Source organism: Magallana gigas, chromosome 6 (assembly GCF_963853765.1).
Source record: "Magallana gigas chromosome 6, xbMagGiga1.1, whole genome shotgun sequence".
NCBI classification, from domain to species: Eukaryota; Metazoa; Mollusca; class Bivalvia; order Ostreida; family Ostreidae; genus Magallana; species Magallana gigas.
Window position 1 is genome coordinate 15,649,927 of NC_088858.1, and position 23,802 is coordinate 15,673,728.

Below are 23,802 nucleotides of genomic sequence, written 5' to 3' on the forward strand. Positions count from 1 at the left end.
CTCATACATATTAAGATATATTATAATACTTTGTACATTTCAGAAGAAATTTCAACATTTACCTATGTCTAAATAGAGGAAAGCGTATTCAAGGATTTATAAATATTTTCAAAATGTTATTGTTGTAACAAAGAACAAGTCCATCATATTTTTCGGTGTATTTGTTTGTAAAATCGGTTCTAGTTTTTGAAATTTTGTACATATTCTGGTGCTCTTGATGAGAAAATAGGACTATATAGATAAAACTTTTATGTAAAGTTCAAACAAACATAATCAATAGAAAATATCAATTAAAACATTTTTGTTATGTAATCCTTTATTTAATAGGCTTTTAATCTGAACAAAAACCCATGCAAGTTTTAAATCAATCCAGTAAGTTACCTTGAATTTTTTTTAAATAATGAACATACTTAATGCATAATACTTGAGAATATAAACGAAATACACGACTACTATAAGAAATACAAATAATTTGTCAAAAAGGAAGAAATGTTATATCAAACATCTTAAATGACACAGATAGCAGAGCAGCAACGAAGCATCAAAATACTAATAAACAATGAACGTATTCGTCCAGTGACCTTGAACTTTCCCAAATGACCTAAAGTCAAAATCATGACACACCCTCTGGTCATAAGAAGACTTTGTGTAAAGAAGGAACGCCTAAACTTTCTCTATAAAAAGATATAGACCACTTACTAATTATGCACTTTTCCTTCCAATGACATTAACCTCGTCCTAATGACACCTCCTCAGATCAAATGCAATCTTTGTGTGAAGTTGAAATTTAATGTTTCTCCATAAAAAAAACATTGACCAGACACGATTACCAAGACAGACGGAAAGACGGGTGGAGAGACAGACGGACATACAGGCAGACGAATTCATATATACTACCCAAACGACTGGACACAGCTGCACTGACGGAGGGACAGTCTAAAAAGATGAATGTTTTAAGATGAGATGTTTATATTGCAAAGTAGAAGAGTTAAATAATTTGAAATTTTTGAGCTGAGCTGTCCAATAATTGAACAAAAGAAACAGCACTGTTAAGAGAAGGTTTACTTGACACTGTTCATTCCTTAAATTTTTTTAGGTCTGGTAATGAGCCTCGACCTGTCCTTTTTCTGGGAGAAAGAACTAGTCACAGCCCTTCCAACGTCGATGGAACTTAATTAGCTGATTCCATTTACGTATAATTTTCAGAAATAACAATTAGAAAACGAGCTTGAACAGAAATGTAAGGGTTACTTGCTTTAAAACCAATGCTCTAAATCAAGTGAGTTTTTCTTGTACTGATCAACATAAATAAAAATGAACCTAGAAGGTTTTAAAAAAAATAATCACTTGTTTTGCTAATTTTTGTTTGACGCATGCAAAAATTTTAGTCGATATTTCCTATTAACAACACAACCTAGGATAACATCAATCTCGCCACTTGCTTGTCACTAACAAGACGAAGATAAGGAACTTTGCAACTGAATCGCATGTAGTCTTGTACATATTGTCAAGGTCGACATTATGCACACCCTAAATACGCTTATCTTCATTTACGGAGTCAATGTCCCCTTCAGAGTGGGACGCATGAAGGCATAGATTGTAGGTTTTTATATGTGTTATGTTTGTAGGGTTAGACTAGATTACTATATTTTGAGACAAAATGAAAGAGAGAGAGAGAGACAGAGAGAGTTGATTTAAAAAATTGAAAGAATTTGTTAAAAAGTGACTTTTGTACAACAAAATACTATTGGTAGAATGAGGGAAAAAAGACAGGATATTCCAAAACTAAATGAGATAAGTATTCCTTTTAAAGAAATGATCGGCATGTAATATCATTAGTCAGCTTTGGTAATACAATACAAAAGCATTACGCTACATGCAATAAGCTATATATAGCACCGTTTTGTTGATTTCCAAAATAGTAAGGCATGAATAAGCTTTACTTTTAGTAGGCGAATTATACATATACTTCCGAATATTCTTACGCATATATGAAACACTGACATTGTTTACATATATCAGATATTAGCTTGATTTTTTACTAATGAATGGTAATGGTGGTTAATACAATAATCCAAATAATCGGTTCAAACATTGTCATATTCGTAATCGAATAATTTGTAACAAGACAAATATTATGAAGACCCTTTACAGAACGTGAACCACATGCAGCACTAAGAAAGAGATCAAGTATTTAAGTAAATCACGTATTCCATATGTATTTTATCAAATTTAATTAATACTATCATTAAATGTACTACATGTAGTACAATCTTATACACTGTCCCGAGTTTTTGCTTCCACCACTTTTTGCTTGATATTTCGATGATCATAAATACCTTTGTACTCAAACGTTACCCACTAATACGAAAAATGTCCAGATTTTCTGTTTTGAAACGCACCCTCTACCGCTTCTGGTTTCAATACACATCTAAAAATAGAAAGTCTACGAGGATTTTGCATTACATCAGCCATTAATAAGCCCGGATGATAACGTTGAAAATTGCACGAGGTATCACGAGTACTTCCGATTGGAGAAAAAATGTAAACATTTCGCATTATAAATAACCGTAAGAAATTTGTTTTTGTTCCTGTGAACTTTTAAGAGTAAAAAAAGACAACTGTTCAATGAAGATATTTTGGATATGTTCCCTTGAATCGATTTCAACTGCATTTCTTTTACATTAGTCTGAACGTATCTTATCCTAAAAGTTACTTGAGTAACTGAGTTACCCATTGTTATTTTTGGCTGTCCATCGTGTCTGTCCGTGATATTTAAGAGCAACTTTCAAAATTCTTCGGTAAAAGAGTGGCCAGTCAGCTGAGGATGCTCACTCCTTCTTCGAACATGATCCTTCCTCTAACTTGTTTTGAATTCCGTGTTCGCTTTGCTTCTGTTTGGTATTTTTTCTTTTGACTTCTGATTTTGAGCACTACTGTGGTTTCATTAATTTTCAAGGGCATCAATTTCCGTGGATAAAGTGAAAATCACAGTTTCAAGGATTACATAAATTCGTGGCCATTGACCCTATCAATACAAAATGTTAATAAAAAATGCACTTCAATGAATATTTAATTTCGTGGATCAACTAAACAACGAAATCCACGAAAATTGGTATTCAACAAAAATTGATGAAACCACAGTATTCGTCGTCACCAGTTCATATAGTGAAATGCATTATTGCATTTTCTTTCCTGCTGTTCACAGTCATGCATTTTCTTTATGAGGTACAATGATGTAACTACTAAAGTAATGCAAATTAAAATGAATTGGGTGTAAACATAAGAAAAAACGGACTTAATCAGTCCTCAACTCATAATCATTTTAAAATAAAATCATCAATCACTTGGGTGTTTGAAGCGGGATTGTTACAATTAAAGGTGAAACTTTTCAAAGGTAATTTAACCATTATTAATCTTAAATATTTGGTGTTAAGATATTTCCTACGGTTAACCAAAATATGAATGCCAAAATTCGAATTAAAAGAGCGATATCTAAATAACTTTTAGAAGGCTAAGGTTTAACACCTTTAATCGCAGTTCACATGGTTATTTATACCTTTAGTATCTAATTTACATTTTTACACTTTTTTAATAAATCTATATATGTATATCACCTTAATTACTGTAAAGAAAGCCAGTAGCTATGCGTATTGAGACTACTGTATAAAAGGCTGGAATTATCAAAAAAATCACTTCACATTTTTGTTCACATTCGTGGCCTGCATGATAAACATTTTTTCATCTTAAATACTTAAAGATATATTGTAAACGTACTACATTTGGCGGTGTATTCTATTTAGAGCTTGTGGCGGAATGCGGCCCTCCGCTAAATCAAGTACATCGCTGAATGCCATACATCTTTGTATAAGAATAGTCACATTCAGGGATAAGCCAATTCAAATCCACGCCAACTTGTTCAAAAACTTATTTCCGCCAAATATCGCACACGCCAAATACAATACGTTTACATTGAATCAATTGACAAGTTATGATAATAATTGATAACGCATGTTCTCTTTATTTGAAGACAGCGCGTATTGTAAAAAACTTTTTTCTGGTTGTCGTTGGTGTCGACTTTGTTGTTGTTTGTGGCGGCTTTGTGAAGGTAGAAGACGTAGGTGGTGTCACAGTAGTGGTTTTTGTTGGTTGTGGTGGGGTGGTTGTGGTTGGTGGTGGCAAAGTTGTTGTGGTAGTTGGTGGAGACAGATAAGTTATGGTAGTTGTTGGCGGTTGCAAAATAATTGTTGTAGGTTTGGTGGTTGTTGTTGCTGATTTAGTGGTAGTCTTAGTTGTCGGTGGTGGCGTCGTAGTGGTCGTAGTCAAGGAGGCTGAGAACGTTATATGTAATAAAATTTCGAGATTTTGAAAATTACTTCACATTGATTAAAGGGGAGAATGAAGTTTTACGACAATGCTTGATAAATCGCTATTACAAATGTAAAATGAACTATGAGCAAAACACAAAATTGTCAATTTCAAAGCGTTCGAAGAATACGGGAATGGATCTATTTATGATGTGGACACAGATAAGCACTTCATAAAGCACCACTTTCCTACTAAATAACTACTGAGTAGAAGATCTGTATATCTGATGGTTTTTTATAATATATAAAATTTGTTTTTTATGTGTAGTCTTTAAGAGCTTACATATATGTACTAATAACCTATGCTTCTTTAAACTGTCCACCGTAAGTAATTTTTACCCCTCAGTTTACATTTTTGCTATCCAAGGGTTTTCGGTCCACTTCGCTCCCCATTATGGGGAGCGAAGTAGACCGAAAATCAGTTTGTCAATTTCTTAATATGTGTAAATGTAAATACCTATTGGGGATTAAGAACAGTTTGAATCTATATCTGGAAAAAAAGCCAATCATATTTACTTTTTAATGTACATGTATCATCCTAATTTTATGTTTTAAAGAATACGACATTTTAAAATACTTATTGTACAGGTGTCTTGGAACACCTTGCAGCAATTATCCAAATAGTTTTACCGGTGTCATATATAATGCAAATATCCAGTAGACATCTCAGTTTTTTGCTTCAAAGGAAATGTGAAAAAAACCCAACAAAATCCCTTTTCCTTTCACTGTCCTGGGATATTCCGAGACACTTTTTAAAATAATTCGTTTTCATAAATGCGTCGAGTTTAAAATTATATATTCTTTTATTCAAAGAATAAAAATGTTTCTGATAAACGTCCCATGTATCTTTAAAGGTTGAAGGACATGGCTTAAAATAAAGAGTATTCCGTGACTTTGCAATGCAAACGTCATGAAAGTAACCCAGATGATAACGTTAAAATTGGAAAAAATGATAATAAGATTTTCCCATTACAAATCTAAGGAAAAAATTCTGTGTTCAATTCTGTTACTTATCCGGATAAAAAGAAATTAAAGTAGATCCAGTGTTCTGTGACGTCACACTTTTTTGTAAAACTTTGAATTCTTTAAAAATTGTGCAAGATAGTTTTATTTATTTTATGTGAATATAATCACATGGATGTAATTAGAATTATTGGTAGGTTAAAGATATTATCGCACTTCATTTTATACTAAATTTCCAAATTTTTATATATTTTATCTATGCAAAGGGGAAATAACTCTTTTTCTGACTTTTCTCTCAGTTATATGTCTAAATGCTATAGTTTTTCTTATTCCAACGATTAAATTTTAAAATATTTTTGTAATTTTAGTTTTCTGATAAAGTTGACATTAAAATTAAACAAAAAAAAACCTGCCTACAAGATTTTCCTTTTTCTAATGCTAAAATATGCTTTAGTTTATGTTTATCTGGCATCTCAAAAAGTGTGATGACATGTATATTTTTTCTAACAATTGATGACATTTAAGTCTATTAAGTCGAAATCAGTTCGGTTTTTCAACTTTCCTCAGAGAATTTTACGAGTATGGAGCTACCTTAAGTGTCAATGAAGAAGTGTTGAGATTTTTTTCTTTACATTAATTTCACCAAAACGTGATCGAAACATAAACAAAGGGCATACTTAAGTAAATACTTGTAGTTTGAACTCACTGATATTTATAAATACGCTTAATTGAAATGTTGAAATGAATTTTGATCAAATATATAATTTACCATTTTTATTGATTTTTTTTACAAATAAATTAATGCTTTTTTCAACCCTATCTGATGCTGTTACAACACACTTTTCTGTGGTGTTTTGCCTCAGTGTTGCACCTTAATTTGTGAAACAAGGTTTATTCACCGTTATATTCATATACAATGTAATAAAGATTTTCACCTGGACATGGGTGCGTGTTACAAGATTCACTTCCAAAAAATAAACCAACACATTGCTGTCCGCCATTGGCTGGGGTCGGATTGGTACACGACCGAGTTCGTACTCTCAATCCTCCGCCACAAGTCACAGTACACTGCGATGGATTTTGCCAACTTGACCATTCACCGTTTACTGGAAAGAAAATTCAAGTAAATTTTGTCTTAAGAAATCAATTGTCCTAATTAAGTGCTTTAACTGATACATTAAAATGCAATTTAACGAAGGCAGCCTCACCTGGACATGGGTTTGTATTGCAATGTTCACTCTTGAGTGATTTCCCCTGACATTGATAGCCGCCATTGGCTGGAGGCGGATAGTTGCACGTTCGAGTCCGTTTTATCACTCCCCCACCACACGTGACACTACACTGGGCTGTACTTTGCCAACTAGACCACCCACCGTCAACTAGAAAAAAAATATTGTAAAAAGCTGAAGATTTGATGACAATACAATCTTTAACATGGGCACCGCAAAGCGGAGCATCCCCTCGCGAAATGAAAATATTGCATGTGCGGGGAAATGCATTATTCAGAAATAAGCATGTAATTGAAGAGACCAAATATTTCACTTGTAAAACCATTTTGTATTAAAATATTTCGTTTATTCCTATTCCCATGCGCGCTCTGTGTGAACCCATGGGAGATTGGTGCATTTACGTGGTTGTTTCCTCCCATTACTACGGAAAACACACCGCACACTTAAATAATATAGTTTAATAAAGTCTCTTATCCAGTGACATACCTTACACATTTAGGCAATTAGTGTAGGCAAATTTTAGTTTAATATTCAAAAGGAAACGTATGTAAGATCTGGCAATTTATAGTGAGCTCTATGAGAAACTTCGAGTTAACATGTCGTAATTTTAACCCCAATATTTTAAAAAGAGTAACATATCTTCAGCGATTAACTAGAAATGAATTTCCGGTTTATCATGTCGACGATATTTGTCAAAGCCTCTTCTGCATTATGAACATGTTCTTTTCTAAGTAATTCGTTAAATATTGCCCGAAATTCAGCTCAGACGGCTGCTTGTTTCAATTAAATTAGGGTCAACTTAATCCCCGTTTGCTTCAGTTTTTTACTTTTGACATCCTTTCATCTCCCTATTTCTCAAAAACGTTTGCTTCTTTCCTTTACAGGGGTTACATCCAACAAAATATCAAGTTGTTGATTTGAAATGTTTACTTCACGAACCGAAGTCGCACGTAAAAGAAAATGGGGGAATAGGATGGCGCATATATCTATATATGTGTATTTGTTAAATTGAGTTAAATATAAACTTTAAATGACCGCAATAATCCAACCCTCTTGAGAAGAGAACACGAAGGATTCTAACATGCTATTTATCGACACTTTCGAGTGTTTTCAATTGACTCTATTTTTATGATAAAGTAATATTACATGAGGGTTTTACTTTAGACCCCAATACATTTCTTCACATACCATCGGAAAAAAACTGTTTGACCAGCTTATTTTCTAATACCACTCTAGTTAAGTCACTATAGCGAGAAGAGGTGTCAATGCTTACAAACCAATGTTATGCATGTATAAACACAAAAAACTATTACACATATCTTTAATTGTAACCTTCAAACATTTTAAATATTTATGAACTCAAATGTACAAGCATTTTAGCCAAAACACTTGTTTTATATTTAAAAGATACAGATATTTTGGTTGTGCACTTTTAATGCAAAGGGGCAAAACAAGTCCTATTTTTAGTGTCTAATATGCCTATTAAGGCATGGTGCTAATATTTTATGCAATGTATCTTTATAATTTTTGCATGTGAACAATAAAACAATTACTTACTTAGTTTCTTACTATAAAAAATGGTACCTGGACACGGCTGCGTGTTGCAGGATTCAGTCCTGGTTGACGATCCATCACATGAGTGGTGGTGATGGCAGGATCGACTTCGTGTTCTAAACCCTCCACCACATGACACACTGCAATGGGATGAACCATGCCAAGTTGACCAGAGATCGATTACTGGAAAATTAGATTGAGGGTTTATTTAAAGGGACTTGGACACGATATGACCTAAAATTTTCAAATTTTATTTTTACATTTTATACTGATGAATATAGAAGTTTATAATGCTATGTCAAAATTTGAAAGTCAAATATCAAGTTATAAGCAAGATACAGAGTTCATAATTTTTTGTTTTTGTAAACAAAGCTCGAATATTGACATTTTTACATATGTGTCGTATTGATGTAAGTTTCAATCAATTGTATCTTTCTTTTTTTTTTTTTTTTGGATAATAGTATTTATGAAGATATTGAATTTAAATTGTTTTTTAAATGTCATTTTGTCTAAGAAATGGTAATTCTCTACATTACATTTTTTGTAAACAACTATAAAACTCGAGCTTTGTTTACATAACAATCAATTCTTACCTCTGTATCTCGCTTATAACTTGACTTTAACATTCAATATTTTGGCCAATCATTTAAAATGCATCATTTAATGCATTAAAATTTAAAAAAAAATTGATCTCAAATCGTGTCCAAGTCCCTTTAATAAGGAACTGTAACTAACGAGATGACATGCTTAAAATGAAAAGAAAATTGTACTTTGGTTAAATGAAAGGTAATTAAGATATGAATGTGACTAGGATTTCGTTTTGGCTACCATGCCAGAGCTTTGATGTTGATTTTTAACATTAATGAAAGGTTGGACTTCAAATTGTAATTCTTACTGATAAAACTAAATGTACACGATCAAATTAGATCTGTTTATAAAAACAATCATTTCCTGACCGCCAATGGATACGCAAAATTCTATATAACATGGTTTTCAAACAATAAAATGCTTTCTTTGGTGATTCATGCAGGGTATGAAGGTGGCGACAAATTTTATTTAACCAACCTGAAGATTAAAAAGTGATAAAGTCTGAATCATTGAAAACAGAACGCAAGGGGAAAATCGTAAAAATTGCCACATTCAATAAAACACGCACTCTGAGTTTGAGACTTATCAAACATTTTATTAATCATGGCTATTTTTATTATTTTAAGAAGTATTATTTTATCCAAGAAACACGTTTTCCAAATTGTTAACGACTTTTACACCAGAACATTGATGCTGATATGTTTTACAACCATGTGGTTTTACAATGTTTTCCAGCATCAGGGGTCCTAGATTTTAATACGTACCTGGTAACACTTTTGTTGTTGCTGCTGCTACTGTTGTTTGTGTTGTTGTTGTTTGTATATTGGTCGATAAAGTTAAAGGACAGTCTCCTATACAAGACTCTGTTTGTGTGCCATTAATGAGACACTCGTTTGATATGTCAATTATTACTATCACGTTATGACAAGTACGTTTTCTGGTTCTAGTTCCTGTAACCCCACAAGATGCCGTGCAAGGGCCCCAAGATTGCCATGGATCAACGTTGGTTTTTATCTTTAGGAGATCATCAACTTTAAAAAACACAAAATTCATCAAGCTCCGTTTCATTTTGTGTCAACCGGCTAAGAGGGAAAGAAACGGTTGGAGGGCCAGAAAAACCAGTCTACATGTATATATATTTTGATTTTTTAACAATTTGCAGTTCTATTGTAAACTCAATAATACTTGGGAACTGATGTATTTTCTACATTATAAAGGTTATATTGGGAATTATATCACCAATAATTTCGAATATCCTATAAAAGCAAAGAGTTTTTGATATGCCAAGTGAAAAGTTTTCCGTCCGTCCCTCAGTGTGTCCGTCCGCCATGCTGCATGTATGGAACACTTTAGTTTCCATGCAATTTTGAAAGGAACTTTTAAAATAAACACAGCTGACCAAAGGAAAACCCCTTTTGTATATTTAGGTTAAAAGTAAGGGTCATAAATTTCAATTTTCTGTCTTTGTTTAACATTTTCCTTTTCGTAGGATGTATTGGTATTGCAATTTGATAGCGAAATTTTTCACAGCGTCTAATGGAAAAAAGACCCTTAACGATTTATGGTCAAATTGTTATAATTATAATATATGTTCTTAAAAAAATTTCAGAAAAAAACACAAAACTGTTATATCTCGATGAGTGTTTTGCCCTAAACTTTATAATTAATAAAGAGTTTTGTATATAATTGTGTCCGAAATTATTTCATAAATTATTTGATCAAAAAAAAAGATGTCTTAATAATGCCACTGGACTGAAATTCATTAACAATTCGAACCTGAAGAATGAGTGATGAACAAACACGAACGGAAAGAAAGAATTTAACCTTTCTTTCAGGTTGAGAGTAAAATGGTTATTCTAATCATTTCACATGTACTAATTGATTGAACACGCAATATTTGACACTAAACGATAATAAGTTTTAATTTTCCTTACAAAAATCTACTTTTCAAGGTGAGTGTGCTTAATACCGTTCGCTAAATATTGATATTGTAAGTAGAAAATACGATATGTACATTAAATATGAGCGTCGATCCCCTTGTAATTCTATCAAGTTATTTTGACATGCTTTTTGCCGTTTAATTTTCTATCTAATTTTTACAGTAATAGTGTTTGCGCAAAGGGATAGACTGCACTTTACCGGTACGGCCGCCATTTTGTAAATGGATCCGCGCGTGACCCTGAGCGGCGAAATAACTTAGCAACGTATACACAGTGATGGGCGCCGCCATTTTGCATTGCAAGCGGGGGATTGGGGGCGGCAGCCCCCAATATATTGTAAAATATAAATAAATAAACATACCTTAGTCTTCAAATAAATCCGTGCTGGCATTCAACTGATCTACCTGGTTGTTTTGTGTCAAATTGGCTAAAAGCCGTCTTTTTTGGCACTTGTAAACGCGTTTAATGACTCCAAGGAAAGTGAAAAATTTATCGTTGGCTTCATTCAAATATTTTTCTCTGATGCAGTATTCGATCAAATAGCTGTCGTAGTGTTGTTTTTGAGTTCCAGTTTTGGGGAGAGAATTCTTTACTGCATTCCAAGTAGATTCAATAAGTTTGGTGCAAGCTCCTGTTTCCTTGTTTTTAAATTCTAAGGAATGGTTGACGGTTAAGTGTTGGTAGCCTTCGGATTTCAATGAAGAGTATGCTTTCCAACAATCTGACAAAATGATTGTCCCAGGTTCAACAAATTTTTTGATGAACCGGTTTAACGTATTAGCACTCTGTCTTCTACAACTTCAAAAAAACACTTCTTTGATTCTCTTTCTATCCCCCCGAATACCCACACTCCGGCTACCCTCTTACCACGGTGGTACTTTCTTTTGCCGAATTTACTTTCGTAAATTTCGACGTGCTTTCCGGGTCCTCCGATTCTTGCACTCTCTTGTTTAAGAATGCATAGACACACCTCCCTGGCGAAATTTTTCCAATCTACTCTGGTATGATCACTACCGATCTTAAGTTCTCTGGAAATGAAATCACCCGGTAGTTCATACACTGAGTAATATGTCAGTTTTACTGCCTGTTCCAATAGCAAATGACTGCCGAAAAACCACGATCCTACTCGGACAGAAGTTTTCTTGTTGCAAAGCCTGCTGCTGCACCGCCACACGATACCGTCCTTACTGTAAGATTTATCTTCAACAAGTTTCACTGTTCCAACGTTACAAGAGTCACATATACCACTAAAGTTCCCCAAAAGTCCTAACTCCTGAAGCCAATCAATTAAAAATCGTCTTTCTCGACACATTTCATACAAATCTTCGTAAAAAAAAGGCATGATATCTCACTCAGCTGATTCAATGTTTACATTTTCAGAACTGTCAAACTTTTCTATTTTACCTCACTTACCTCAACTTATCAATAACCTCCATTTAATCACGTGCTTAACAACGTCACGACTTTGGAATGTGAACGACAGAAACATAGCGAAGGGTTTGTTTTTTAAATGCTTTTGATTTTAATTAATTGACTTCGTTATTAAACGAAGTTTAGTAACATAAAAAACGACGAGGAATTCAACAAAAGGGTTATTTTTTCATTTTATTGCCGTTTTAGCGATATCTTCACGCTAAAGCGTGACTCTATTATATAGGAAGAGCACGTGCTACTTCCATGTTTTGTTTACGTACCGGTAAAGTGCATTTGCTTTTTGCCGTTTAATTTTCTTTCTAATTTTTACAGTAACAGTGTTTGCGCAACACATTAAGATAACATCACAAGGTTTTTCTTTTTTAAATTTTGTTTGTTTGTGTAACGTACAAAAGTTTGAGGGCAAGAAAGTCTAAATGAAAAAGTGTTTAAAAAAAAAAGTGTTTCACACGAACGGAATATTGGATTTAAGACCTTGACATTGGACCTTGGAATTAAAAAAGGGCCTTTCTTTGAGTAATAGTGTATATAAAAAAGTTCATTCAAAAGCTCAAAGGCCTTTTTAGAAATCGAAGGATAATAAAATGTAACATAGTGACAGAATGGCGAACGGACAGACCAAAATGAAACAACCATATTCAGAAAGAGTTGGGTACAAAAATATATTACTAGGACGCTAGCTTCAGGTCTGTAGCTACCGGTCTCAAAAAATTTGGATGGAATATCTGGGAGCTACAGTGCCTCCCATAGCAAAGAAAACAACTTAATGCGCATTAAAAAAATTGCGCTAGTTTTGGACTGATTAATTTAGTACCATTAAATTCTTTAAGGGCAATTTACAACTGATTTCGTCACTTTACTTGAGTCAGACTTTCTTTTAAACATGCTTACCGACCTCGAAAAATGAAGTATTATAATTCTAGTCTAGATCGAGAGTCGCCATTTTTAAATGTAATCAAACTGCACCCCTTCACTTTACGAGGCTAGAGATAGTGTTTATGCGTAGTAAAATATCCGAAGAATTCCTTGGGATCAAATATTTGTATAGAATTTTAACTAGACTTTGACCCGTGCGTTCACGGGTTGACATTGCATATGATATCGAACATTTCCGAAATAGATACATATACATCGACACACCGGTCGTATTGTTGACATTTACATATTAACCAAGCTTTAAGCCTACAATAATGCTATTAATTTTACAACACTCTGCTTAGTTAGAAAAATCATACTGTGTCTCAGAAGAGGCCTTCACCACAGTTAAAATGCCTCTCATATACCCGAAATATAGCAAAAAATTGCAAAATCGCTCCAAAACGTTTTTGGAGAAAATTAAGAAGCTTCATTGAAAATAACAGTCAAGTTATTCATAACAAACCATTTTGAGGCTGTAAATACCTATTATCTAAAAACTTAAGTCATATTTATTGAAGAATTCAACACTTTTCATCAACGTTTTTACTCGCTTCAAATTTACACACCATGTAATTGTTGACATTCGGAATTTTCTGGTTTTTCCATATTAGTTAGCGTTATTTCCCGTATTTTCTTTGATGAACAGAATATAGAGCAAATTTTCAAAGAAAATTTACACGTATTTGAATCATCGTTTCTGAGTTTATTCATGCAAATGTGATATTGTTCAAATATACACTAAATAGCCTCCCTTGATTTAGCGTGAATGTAATACGCATGCGCAAGATTGTAAAATCCAGAAAATCCTTATCATATCCGGATTTTTTAAAGGAATTTTCGTTGATTATTAATTAGCGAAGCTTGATTGAGAAAAAAATAAAAACAAATTGGTAATCTTCAAGTGTTTAAAATACATAAAATAAAAGACAGTACTCTTCCGATTTCTCGGTAGTAAAGCCCAAAAATTCGAGACTATTATTTTAATATAGTGGTATAGATGTGTTCGGTTAAGTCATCCCAAATCTTGCGCAATTTTTTGTGCGCCGTAAATTGCATTTTTTTTTACTATGGGAGGCACTGTAGCTCCTAGATCGTCCATCCGAAATTTTTTCAGACCTGCAGCTATTAGGTGAGATTTTAAACCATGAAAAGATAACATGAAAAACAAATCATTCAATTAACAAAGAATGTTAGTTTTTAACAGGTTATTAAATAAGAAAATTGTCACTTACATTGCTCCTATAAGCAAACCTTTAAATCTTTTCCCATCAGAATCAAACTTGCTACATAGCAATCATAGCAATCATGGCTTGTTTAAAGAAGTACTCTAACTACTTTATAATCAACTTACGTAAAAACCGCTTCTCTGAAAAATATAGAAAAATGTTGAGTAATATAGTTAACTAAATAAAATGCAATGCATAAAGTATGGGTTTGACTAACGAACATTTTTATAGGTTTCTTGCTTCAGACCCCCTCACAAACATCAAAAAACATCATGACGGTCACCTGAGCACCATCAACTGCAGATAGACCTATACGCGAGTCTTGCGTTTGAATTTCAACTTTATCTCGGAGTAAAATACTAAGGCCTAACAAAAAAATAGGTTTGTTTCCGCTTTCAGGCTGAAAAAAATTAGGGTCGGTAGGTCGGCTTTTTTTTTTTTTAATCTTTTTTTCCCCTCTCCATCTGTTTAATTGTGCATATTAAACCATTTATCTATTAAACTGGGTAAGATAAAAAAAAAAACTCATGTATTTGTTGTCATTGTTTAAATGATCTGATGAACTTTTTCCCCAGCTGGTGGGAACATTTCTGGAGCTCAACTGGCACGACATGTGCTGCCATTTGTAAATAACAAACATCTACACAACACTGATGACATCTAAATAAGTTCTTTAAGCGTTTTTACGACTTAAATTAAGAAGACACAATAAATATTTAAATCGGATAAAAAGGAAATTTTAACAAAAAACGGATAAAAACGGAAATTTACGAAAACACTCGAAATTTTTTTTTGGGTCAGCTGGTTTAATTTAGGGTCGGTCGGGAAAGCGGAAACAAACCTATTTTTTTGTTAGGCCTAATCAGAAACTCTTCTGACTGATACATGTACCCCGCGTTTTATATTTGAGATTTAGTTTTTGCTCTACAAAAATACATTTGTATGTAGAGAAAGAGAGAGCGGGAGGGAAAAAGTACATTAGTCTCTGATATTAAATTGAATTTACCATATGGTCGTATTGTCCCCCCCCCCCCCCCCCCCACCCCAATCAAGGCCTGAACCCCTGTCCCAGGGGCCATAAATTACACAATTTCAATAGTTCCAATTTGACATCATAACCATGCATTTAGTTTTTCTTAAATAGAAGAAGGTCTTTCTTAGAGCAAAAGAAAGAGATTTTGACAATTCGGCAATTTTGTGTAGTTTGCCCTGTCCATATTTGGAGGGGGGGGGGGTAAGGTTATTAATTTCACAATTTAGATTCCTCTTATCCTAGAAATACTTCCCACCAAACATGGTACATGTAACAATTAAGCTGCGATGAGCAGAACAAACGAAATCAACGACTAAAATGGCGGTAGTCGAAGATGAAAAGGAAATAATAAATGTTAAGGATTTTATGTCAACTCTAAGAAGTATAACCAACGAAGACTAATGGGCATATGCATAGGTCGCCCATGACCAAAGATGCAGTGTTTAATTCTTCTTTAATCGAGAGTTGAGTTGGCTTGTAATATTTCCGATGAATGAGATGCACAACATAACTTCATTTGATGAAACTACCGGTAAAATCAGGGGAGTCATAAGTCTTTATCGCCTCTTCGTTTTCCAATTTTTTTTAATTGACGACTTGATTTCAAACTCACTGTCTACGGATGCCTAAAATGTGAATTTCTTTACTATAAATCAACGGGTGTTGAGTGATTGATCTCGTATTACTCCAATATATGAAGTTGACAAAACAAGGAAGACAGGACTTATATCACGGACACCCCTGCGAATGTTATTGTCATTTAAATTTTAGACCACGTGTTTTTATTTGACCCTTTTAGTTTCGCAGTAAAAATTGTGCCTCGTGTTTATAGCCTATTTCATATAGAATCTAGGTACTTGTAGTCAAATATAAAATCTAGATGTTTATTGATTTTAAACTTTATCTTCATTAATTGATGGATAAAATGTGTTCTAGAAATAAATGTGACAATACTAAAAATTGTTTTTGTCTGCTGTTGCAACAATTAACATGCTTGTAGAGATCTCCCTAAGGATTAGTTTTCGATTCGCGCCTGACCTAGTAATAGCATCAATAGTGAAACAGAATATATTATTTTATGCAGAATGTTCCTTGAAAATGTCTCGATATACTAAGTTTTTATGCAAAACAGACACCCATTATTTTTTTTTAAAAAACATGGTATTGCACACAACAAGCATCAAACATGGCTATGATTTTTTAAAGCAACCCAATGTTTATATTTTCAACCACTCTACACGTGGTAAACACGAACGATAACTCTGTTCTGAAAATCATCGTTTCATTTAAAATAACCGCTAGATGGTGGAAAAAAAACCATACATCTTAAAAGATTTCATGTTTTAACTTTAAACAAAGTAGGATATGATATGAAAAACCACCAGAACTTACGTATTTTGAGAATATTATCCGAACACATATACTTCCGCTTGAAATTTCACAGGAACTGAACTAATCTCGGTGAAGTCTCGTGAACTTTCATTCGAGCACCTCTGGATTTATTATATACTTAGCAACAATAAAGAAAACATTACGGGTGACATAGGACCTTCTGAATTTGATAAGTCATGCGACTTGTCGAGTTTTAGGGAATCATTTGCACTTTTCAAAAATGAAATACTTTCTTCAATTATTTTCTCATGTTTGGAAGTAGAAATACATTTTACTTCTGCAATTGAATGAACATCAATTATATCATCTGGTGAGGCAGCAAGAAATGGGTAGGACTTTGACACAAATGTGCCACGTTTTTGGGGTCTTTATGTCGCATTTTTCTTCAAAACATTTTATGGCTAGAGACTCATAGCATTTGCCATGAAGTATGGATGGGACATTGATTTCGGGGACATATTTAGTCAACCGACAAGCAAGTTTATCCTCATCTGTTCTTTCTGTACATTTGCAGATTCTGCCAAAATTTGAGGAGTGAATTCCCTTGCACCTCTCAGCCTGCCATAAGGGATTAATTCTTTGGCCACAAGTTTCTTTTTCAAATTTTGGAATTGACATTTTTCAGCCATATTTCTGAAAGTTTTTCTTGAAAATAATCATGATCAGAAGCTATACAAACAGTGTTGCAATTGAGAAACAGGAAACTTGTTAACAGATTGGTTGTTTAACCAGATGTTCCTAAATGTGTCCTGATAACCAGGCCTGTTCCTATACTTGCGTGGTCGAGGGTCAAAAACAACAACAATTGTTTCATTTGCTAAAGGCAGATATTTAGCTTTAATAGGACTTCCGTTATAAGGTCTAACATTGTGAAATGTTCGGAAGTTTTGCTTGACGTTTCCTCTGTGATTAAATCACCACTCTCGCTAAACTTTTGTAGAGCAAACAAAACAACACACACGTTTACAGCACACTCACACTGACATTCAACAACACATCCATCAACATGTAAACATGCATCAATAGTGAAAGAGATAGCTTTTTCCATCTGTGTCTTTCATTCTGCTTTTAAAAAAGACATTCCATCATCACATGCTAATCTCACATATTTTAAAAACTGGCTTTCATAAATGTATTTCACATTTGCATTCATTTCTTTGTTCTTTTTCGCCAGATAGGCACACATGCCTCCTCTCTTATTCCTGTGATAACAGTGTCTTTATTTATGTCTTTATACTTTTCATAACTTGGAACTTTCATCCGTATTCTAGTTTAACTCTCTCAACGCCACCAATATTATGGTTTCTGTCGTATGCATCAAGTCTGGAAAAAATACATTGGTTTGGTCCAGGTATTAAAAAAATATAGTATCAAATTAATCAGTGAGTAAAACTTAGTATACTTGGAATCAGAAGTTACGTAAATATTGAAATTAAACCATCCATGTATGACCACTTGCAGTTTAACAAGTCTTTCAAATAATTTCACTGATTTTTGGGTTAAAACATGTTATTTAAAGCTGCTTGGTCCGATTTTTTTGTAATTACGGTATCAATTTTTTTTCCATACAAATCGTTTATCTTAAAAAGTTATGGACTTTCTCCTATTTACACCAGCAGAATCAATCTCCTTTCAAAATTAGAAATATTCAAAGTAAATAAAAATAATTTCTCTTTGGGCAAACGAAAAAACAAACCAAAATGCATCACGGGAATGTTTAGAAAAGGAAACCGCTTGGTTTCGTCCCCCGAATGATTGGGGTTATTCAACCCGCATGCTATGTGTCGATTGTAAAGAAAGCAGACTTTGGAAATATTTGCAAACAAAACATACACATGTTTATTTGTAATTTTCTGATCATTTCGACCTTTATTTAAAGCGATGTCAAAGTCGTAATACAACCAAACCCGTCTCGTCGTCAGGGGTGAAATTTAACAAGAGGCGAAATAACGCGGTACCTTTTAATGTCGTTTGTTTTGTTAGCAAATTTTGTACGTATTTTTTTACATTGAAATTGGGCATAATTGATGGGTAAAACTACTGCAATGTCTATTATTATACATATACTAAGCATAGCCATCGTTTAAAAGCGTGTATAAAATTTGATAGAAAATCGGACCAAGCAGCTTTAAAGAATTGTCTTCGTATTGATAGCCATTTTATAAAGAAGAATTATAAAAAAAGAAAGTAAGCTACAATTTTCACTAAAATTACTTTGAGTTGTATGACGTTGTAGTCTTTATTCAATCAAAAATAGCGATATTGAAATTTAGCAGAGAAAATTCGAGTCATAAAGTAAAACCAATCGGACCTCTCAACGAGTTCTCTTTTCTGCCCAGATACACGTGCATTTCGTATTTTTAGTTTACTTTTTAATGCCTTTAAATCCCAATACCCATAGTCCGCCATCGGTAACGCGAATTTTAACTGCAGAAAAACACTTCGATATATGCAAGTTAGAACTCTCTTTACAATCGGAGGAACGAAAGATGTTAAACGTCAACGAGCCTTGCACCACCTATAATCAAGGGAGCAAAATTTGGAATTTTATTTGCAATTAAAGCTAGCCTGACGGAAAGGCAAGATATCATCATATTTTGTTGCACTTAAAATAGTATTCAAGGGGCTGGCTAACACCCTGTATCTAATGTCAAGGCCTTCATATTTGGTAAGGATGGGTTCCTAGGAACACCAAGTCGAACCTAAAAAGGAATTATGTTTACAAGACCATTAACAGGCTGAGCTAGCCTGGTTAAAATAGGAAATTTCCTATAATACAGTTACATCGTATAGTGGAAATATCTTTTGATGGACTGGCTTACACCCTGTATCCCATATCTTCGCCTTCATATTTAGTGGGGATGGGGCCACCGGGAAAGTTCAGTCGACCCTCGAAAAGAATTTGGTTTACACGGCCATAAACAGACTTAGCTAGCCTGGTGACAATAGGAAATTTCTAATAATACAGTTATATGAGAAATATCTTTCAAGGTGCTTGCTAACACCCTGTGTCGCATATTTGGGCCTTCATATTTGGTACGATAGGGCCCTGGGAATGTCAAGTCGACCGTAGAAAAACAAGGTTTACACAGCTAATAACAGACTGAGCTAGCCTGATGAAAATAGAAAATTTCGTATTACACAGTTATAATGGGAATATCTGGTGGCTGGCTAACACCGTGCATTCCATATTTGGGCCTTCATATTTGGCGAGGATGGGGCCCCCCCGGAATGTCTAGTCGTCCCTCAAAAAGAATTGGGTTTACACGGTCATTAACAGGCTTAACTAGCCTGGTGAGAAGAGGAAATGCCGTATAATACAGTTAAAATGGGAATTTCAAGGGCTGGCTAACACCCTTTATCCCATATTTTGGCCTCAATATTTGGTGGGGATAGGGCCCCGGTAAGTTCCAGTCGTTCCAGTTGTGAAACACAAATTTTCTGTAAAGAAACTAAATAAAAAAAGAAATACATATACTATGGGGGTTTTTTTTATGAGGCCACTTGCACCTTAGCACTTCTCACATAAATATGCGACAATACGGAAACGTAACATTGCTAGGATTAGACAAGGAAGATGCATAGGCCAAAAAGCAAGATTGCAGAACAGACATAAATGTCTATTCAGACACAGAATATATTTATTTACTTTAGACATAATGAACGTCAATGCAAAATTCATGAGTATGTTTGTGCTAATTATGGTCTCAAGTGTGATATTTTATTTCAATTTCAGAATGTACCACGACAAAAAAAAATTATGGGACCTGTGGTCTTCTTGTTATTGGTTATGCAGTATGGCTGAAAGAGAGAGGCTCTTTTAAAGGATTAAAAGTAAATCATAATGACAAAAGATTTGCAATTCTCATGTTTTGATATATAGTTACATCAAACTCGTATCATAGTGATAATATTATCAAATGAATTATCAATATTTCTTTTATAGGATGATCAGAATTTGAAAAACCATATCCTGCATCTTTTACTACAGTAAAGTAAATAGCCAGAGGCTGCATGTAAATAGAAATGTTCTGATATGAAGTTTTAACAATGCTTTACTTAAAAAAGTGGTTTTCGTAATGAAAATAATTGATTTAAAACTTAAGCATAAGTTTATAAAGTTAATGAATTTATTCTCCCTTTTCAGATTTACGTTTAACTTGTTACCAGTAATATATATTTATTTTCTAAGGATGAATTAAAGAGAAGAAGAAAAACGAAAATGTTGTTTATTGAATAAATATTGAAACTTTACATGATTCATCGATAACATTTTGGTTAATGTTTTTCTTCTTTGCTGAATGACATGTTCGTTATGAATTATCCAATAATATTAATTGAATGATGTATCATTACCAATATAAAAAAGAACCTTTCACCTATTGTTTGACACGTAATACAGATTTTAACAACAGAAACACTTGAAAGACATTTATTTGGAATATGCACATTATTTATTACCAAAAAAAAAATAATTAAAATTTGATATATACTCCCTCCCCAACAATTTTACTACTAAGTTTTAGAAGATGTAGTATAGTACCAAAGTCCATCTTTATTGAAAAATGAGACAGAGAGTGCTTATTACTTCCTCCGACATCGATGACTACCTCTCGCTAAAATCCGTATCACAGAGAGATATTAATATGTTGCATAACTGGTTTATTAATCGCTGTAAAATAAATAAACACCAGTCTCATTATAATACTCTTGATATAATATTTGTTGTATAACATCAGTTAATCTATGGGGCAACTGAAATTAACAAATTTGAACTTTACAAACAAATGAAACGAGTGTCAGTCTCCCTATAATTTGCCTTTGGAAGTCTTTTGTCTATGCGGATTTTCCTTTTTAGTGAAAGGAATAGAAAAAGAAAGTAACAAAACCAGATTGACTGAAGAAAAACGGTTCTACGTTATGACACACAGACCGATGTCCCACAACACACTGAAGGTGTTTGCACTTGATGCTTTGAGAAGGTTTTGAAGGATAAAAAAAAATAGATGCTGAAGGCGATCCAACGGCAGAGCAAGAGATCGAGGGGTTAAGATCTTAAACGGGTTTTTTTCCAAAGAAAATAATCCGGTTATTGATATGGTGAATAGGGGGAAGGGCGGGCGGCTTCCAAAAGGGTTCTCTTTTGTCCTCCTTAACATATTTTGCAAAATATTGCATCTAGGGATGTTCTTCTGTACGGATAACTCTTCTGAAAATGTTCAGGATACATGTATATAGTTATTAGTTGTAGGTACATGTATATGTATATCAGAGATCATAGTATTCCTCTATTGTACATATTATTCCTCTTTCAAATTCAGGATATAAAGTTTTTGTTTAGTAGATGCAACTATTAATATGAAACAATTTTCGCGTGTTTAATGTGCGATATCTGTCAATGTCTTTCCTGAATTATGGACTAGTTCTATTGTAAGTAAAATTTGTCCGAAAGTCGACTGCTTGTTTCGATGTAAAATTTAATCTCTTGCCCACTTCAACTTTTAACAATGGGCAATCTTCTAACCCTCCAATACTACATACATTTCTGTTTTTTTACCTTTACTTGATTTAAATCCCAAAATTGTCAAGTTGTTGATTTCTACTGCATATGGTACAAAATGTAGCGATTTACTTCAAGTCGTACATAAAATTACCGGAAATATCTATTGTCAAGTCGTACATAAATTTCCTGTTTTAACTTCGTTTTTTAATGACAATTAAAAAAATTTTGAATCATTACGCTTGGAAATCTGTAGGGTTTGTCCTTTTACCATGCCAAAGAAGTGTAGAAGGTTTGATGAATATTCAAGGGATGGAAAATTGCGAAAGAGCTGACCATGGACACACACACACACATACATACATACATACACACACACACACGCAAAGCAGCTATGCTATATCGCCCTCGCAACAAGTTGCGCGAGGGGATAATTAAAGCTGTATGGTCCGACTTTTTCGCTATTACAGTATCGAGCAGTTTTCCATACAAACATTTTATCTAAGAGGGTTATAGACTTTTGCCTTATGACACCAGATGAATCCCCCCCGAATAACTAGGTTTATTCAACATGCATCATATGCAGCGATTGTAAACAAAGCAAAACTTGATATAAAATCTGACCAAGCAGCTTTAAAGATACCGGTAAAGAACATGTTTTGCTTATGCAATATTCTCAGGATACTTGTTTATAAAAAAGAACGTCAGAGGCGAGTTCAAGTTATTTTGACATCAAATAATGTTTTGAAAAAAAAATGAAAAGAAAACATTTTAGCGAGTCTACATAAAAGGCAAGTGAACTTATGCAATACTTTTCAAGCTCTTATTACCTCGGTCACATAATATATATTTGATTAGTTGTCATTTATTCTTGGTATATATGGAATTACTTGGCACAACGATAAGATAATGGATTGATAAAGGTGTTGTAACACAATTGAATATTATTACATATCTATTATCAATGGTCAGCAAGAAATTATTATGAAGTCCTTTTAAGAAACAAAATGCAATCAAAGAATAACATTTATATTAAACCAATTCAATATTCAGTATTTGAAAACTGATTTAAAAACAGTCTTCCTGGATCACGAAAATTTACGTATAGTAGTTTTAAATACTTATTACATAGATGAAGTTTTATTCAATAAAAAGTGTTTTAATATATTCTAATGCACATCAGCAATATTTCAAAACCAAATGCAAGCAGTATCAATTTTTACCTGCTTAAAACATGGTGGGCACAAGAAAGCACCATTTTGAGTATATTCACTAAAATAGTAAATCTAAAAGGAAATTGGAAAATTCTTACCAGCGGTAGAAATAGAAATTGTGAACAGAAGACCAATCAAAAACATAAGTCGAAACATGGTCATCTTCACAAACAAAAGCCTAGATAAAAGCGCCAAGTTCACCTATGCGAAGGTGAAATTATTATCGCGTAATTATGACTGAAGGTCAGTTTGGAAGATGCAATATCATTTAGCAATGAAAAATACAAAGATTTTAAAGAGAAATTAAGGTGACAAAGTTGTTTAATAATCTCTTTTTTCTATTGATAGAAGTTTTTAATGCTAATTTTTGTCAATTTTAAGTAAAACCTATTTAAACCTACTGAAAGGTCACATAAGTCCAAATGTTGTACCTTGATTTCTTAT

The 23,802-nt window shown here is 33.4% G+C and overlaps 1 protein-coding gene and 1 pseudogene across 1 annotated transcript; both read right to left on the reverse strand.

Moving 5' to 3' along the window:
• Window positions 1-3,183: 3,183 nt before the first annotated feature.
• LOC117688979 (thrombospondin-1-like) lies at window positions 3,184-23,553 on the reverse strand. The gene is made up of 7 exons (XM_066089159.1): window positions 23,457-23,553; window positions 14,345-14,359; window positions 9,466-9,732; window positions 8,144-8,296; window positions 6,539-6,709; window positions 6,266-6,436; window positions 3,184-4,331 (listed from the first exon to the last, which is right to left on the reverse strand). Exons 1-7 carry the CDS (start codon window positions 23,518-23,520, stop codon window positions 4,021-4,023), a joined length of 1,152 nt encoding a protein of 383 aa, XP_065945231.1. The 5' UTR covers window positions 23,521-23,553; the 3' UTR covers window positions 3,184-4,020.
• On the reverse strand, window positions 14,461-19,053 carry LOC136276078 (uncharacterized; annotated as a pseudogene).
• Window positions 23,554-23,802: the final 249 nt, after the last annotated feature.